Here is a 3766-nt window from a genome sequence, read left to right on the forward strand (position 1 = left end):
CGTACTCCATAGAAGTGAAATGGGCGTTTTAATTTCAGTTAGGAGCATAAGGACTTATACTGCAACTCACGTAGTTCCTCATTAGTTTCTAGTAAATTTCTTACTCCTACCTTTGTGCGGGCACAAACAATTTCCTTACAGTTTTCTTGGAATTTTCTTTGTTTTTCTTTACATACCTTTCTTCATAATTCTTGCATAATTTTAGGTAAATCAGCCATTCTTTTAGCAAATTGGTAAACACAAGTTTCGTGAGGCAAGAAAAACTATTTTACAAATATTGGTAGAAATTTCAGTGTATAAGAGCAACAACACGTAGTGTTAATTTCAAAATTTGTTTAGAAACACGACTTCGAGTGCAGTTAATTATTGATGCATTGCAATACGTGCACTTAACCTACAAAGGTTAGAATGTAGTCATTTTTAGAAAATACTTGTGGATATTGAAATATACTCAAGAATATAATTATTATAACAGATCAAGTAAAACTCAAATAAAGTGCCAAATTACACTCTTTACACAGATTTTTATGGAATAGGTTTGTGTAAAGTTTGGTGAGAACACCAATGCCGCGCAAATAAACCATACAAAAATTTAAATTCAAACCAAAACAGCTGATTCACACATTAACACAAATTTTACTCGAAATAAAATGTACGAGTTAAGTCTGTGTAGCATTTTCAAATTTCGACAGGGATGTTATGTTCTCTCAGAAGCTCTTATTTACTCGAAAATTTGCTGATGGAACGCATTTGTGTATACACAGTGTTACTCAAAGTTACTACGAGTAACTCGTGGTACTTTCAAAATCTTTCATTTCGCCATTTTTGCACCAAAAAGTTATCGATAACGCATAAAATTATATATATTAAAATCGATATTGGTTGCTGGTTTTGAGCTCAAAGTCGATTTCCATCAGGAAAGTTTGTGATGTAAAGCCCGTACAAGACTTCTAATTTGTTTCATATAATCAATTATATCTGACAACTTAAAAATAACTAATAAAAAGATAAGAAGAAGCTGACATTTTATTCAACTAATAAACATATTTCTATCGTTATTTTTAGAAAATTGCAATTTTCGTCCACATAAGAGCCATTGGTGTTGCATGAGATGCAACCTTAAAAAACAGTATTCAAATGAACCAAATTAAATTAAATAAATCATGAAAAATGCAACCATGCGTTGACTAAATCTATTACAATTTAAAAAATTTTTAGTCACATATGTCATTAATAATTTTTTAATGCATATTTAATTTCTCGTAAATGTTTCAAAAAGTTTTGGGTTTTCTTAGAATCGCAGAAGGAAAAAAACAATTCAGTTACGATGAGGTAAGTGTGAAAACTCTTGAATTACGATTATATTAATTAAAAACAATATTTTGGTTATACAAATTAAGATACCATAATTTATATTAAATGTAAACTTTTATCAAATACTTAACAGCGGTGCTAGTATTGAACAAGATATTGAAACATATGGGCTTTCAATTCTTACGAGATGCACAGACGATCCAAAAGATAAAGTATTTGGTAAACCGTTCAGCATAGTTCGAGAGTTTTGTAGCCGTGCCCATATGCCTGATTCAATTGCACATCGCGCTCAGGAATACTTTAAAAAGGTATTTAAATTTTATCGACCTTATCATATTTCCATTTAAAACGCACTTGAACTCAATTTATTTAGTATGCTCAATACTTTAACTTACGAGTTGAAACCAAATGTAAGTGTTTGGCAGCCATATATATGGCTGCAAGGGTTGAGTCTGTACCCAGATCGTATAGAGAGTTAGCTGTTATTGGAGGTGTTTCCGCTTACCAGATCGCTGCAACAGTTAAGAAGTTTCTGCGTACCTTAGAAGTCAAGCAGGGTAACGTCAATTGCACTGATTTCATTAGTCGGTTTGGTTTTCAATTAGGTAAATCCTGATGTCATTTTACTGAAAATATAAAATAATAATTATATTAATATTTTAAGAACTGTCAAGTAATGTTATTAGTGCAGCACATCTCATTGCGGAAAATATTAAAGACTTCAAGAACATTTACGGAAGGTCGCCAACATCTATAGCAGCAACTGCACTCTACTTAGCAGCTCAGGTACCAATAATTAAATAAATTAAATGTATTTAATATCCTTATATAGAATTCTTTTATATTAAGAATGAGGGCTTAAGCTTAACTACAAAAGCGGTAGCAGACATTATTGGAATATCTTCTACCACAATAAATTTGATAGTTAAAGCTGCACGAGAAGCAGTGACCAAAAAGGCCTCCAAAGTCTTGGGTGAAGTTCTTGAAAATCAACTCCAAAATTACAACAAAAATAAGACTTTAAGTATATTCGACGAGTCAAGATAAGTTTTAAAATATTTTCCGGATTCTGAACTTATCTTCTACAATAACACCATATACCAGTTTTAAGTACATAAGCAAAGTACATATTCAATAATATCTAACAATTATTTGACCATAACATACTGTTGACTATTATACACCATTTTTATTTATCTTAACATTGATTTAATAATGTACTTCCAATATTTAAAAAATATATAAATATAATGGCTAAGCGTAACTGTTTAATTCCACTTACAGAATAAATTTTTATTTAAGGCAACTTTTTCCTCACCTTGACTTGACCATGACTCACATCAAATGTGAAATTGTTATTGTTTTCAATGTTAATTAAAAATTTGAGAATGAGTGTAATTTTTAGGATGATGTGACAAACGGTTCAGAAGAAGTACAAGAATTCTGTTAAGTTGGATCTGATAATGACTGATCCTCACTTAAAACTGTGTCAATAAATTTTTTATTTCAATTGTTGAAATTAAAATACTGAAAATAATACCATCGGAAATATTTCTCTTATTTCATGATATATCAAGACGAATCTAAATCAAAAATAAAACATTCAAATTGTCCATGGATACTTCAAAAAAAATTTTTTTTAATCAACAGTCAATATTAATAACTAAATATAAATAATTTTTATTACTATTATATTTATTAAAAGTTTAATTATCTATACAAAGTAACAAAATGTAGGTGTCTCTCATTGGCAGAGCCTACGATAGCGTCATCAAAGAATTGGTCTAAAATTCAAATTCTCAAAACATCCATATATCTTTGGATAAAACTATAAAATTTTTTTTCCGAAGCATTGGAATTTTTATTTAAAAAAAGAAGGCTTTAAAAAAAATTTAACCGTAATTGGAAATGAGGAGATCAAACTCATATGGGTCATTCCATATGCGAACGGCTGTTGAACTTTAATAAGACCTTCTATAATCTGTCAACAATCTTCATATATCTATTACTCAAAATTTGAATGATTGTTACTATATAAATGGTCTAACTTTTAATATGTATTCAGTACCCATAGTTTAAAATGATTTAAAGCATAGCCTATCCATATATATCACCCCTTAAAAATTTCAGGAGAACTCCGAAAAAAAATGGTTGAAAAATTATTAATCCAACATAAAATTGTTAAAATATTACACAAAGTCCGCATAACTCAAACTTTTTAACTAAACTTAAAACTTAAATACGACTTTGAGATATTTTCACCATCATTATCAATACTCTCTAGTCTCTGACAAAGAAATAATATCAAAACATTTGTATACCAGGCGAATAAAATTAAATCACAGAGTTTCTTTTTGCTTATATTTTAAATATTTACTTCTTTTTATATTGATTTATGTGAAGTTTATTTTATAAAGATTAAAACAGTTTAAAAAAAATCCATTCCTTTTCC

The 3766-nt window shown here is 29.1% G+C and overlaps 1 protein-coding gene across 1 annotated transcript; it reads left to right on the forward strand.

Moving 5' to 3' along the window:
- Window positions 1-1223: 1223 nt before the first annotated feature.
- Window positions 1224-2533, forward strand: LOC119682917 (transcription initiation factor IIB-like). The gene is made up of 5 exons (XM_038096465.1): window positions 1224-1332; window positions 1448-1622; window positions 1688-1919; window positions 1979-2100; window positions 2164-2533. The coding sequence occupies exons 1-5, from the start codon at window positions 1328-1330 to the stop codon at window positions 2359-2361; spliced, it is 732 nt and encodes a 243-aa protein (XP_037952393.1). The 5' UTR covers window positions 1224-1327; the 3' UTR covers window positions 2362-2533.
- Window positions 2534-3766: the final 1233 nt, after the last annotated feature.

The sequence above is a fragment of the Teleopsis dalmanni genome, chromosome 2, assembly GCF_002237135.1.
Source record: "Teleopsis dalmanni isolate 2A chromosome 2, ASM223713v2, whole genome shotgun sequence".
NCBI lineage: Eukaryota > Metazoa > Arthropoda > Insecta > Diptera > Diopsidae > Teleopsis > Teleopsis dalmanni.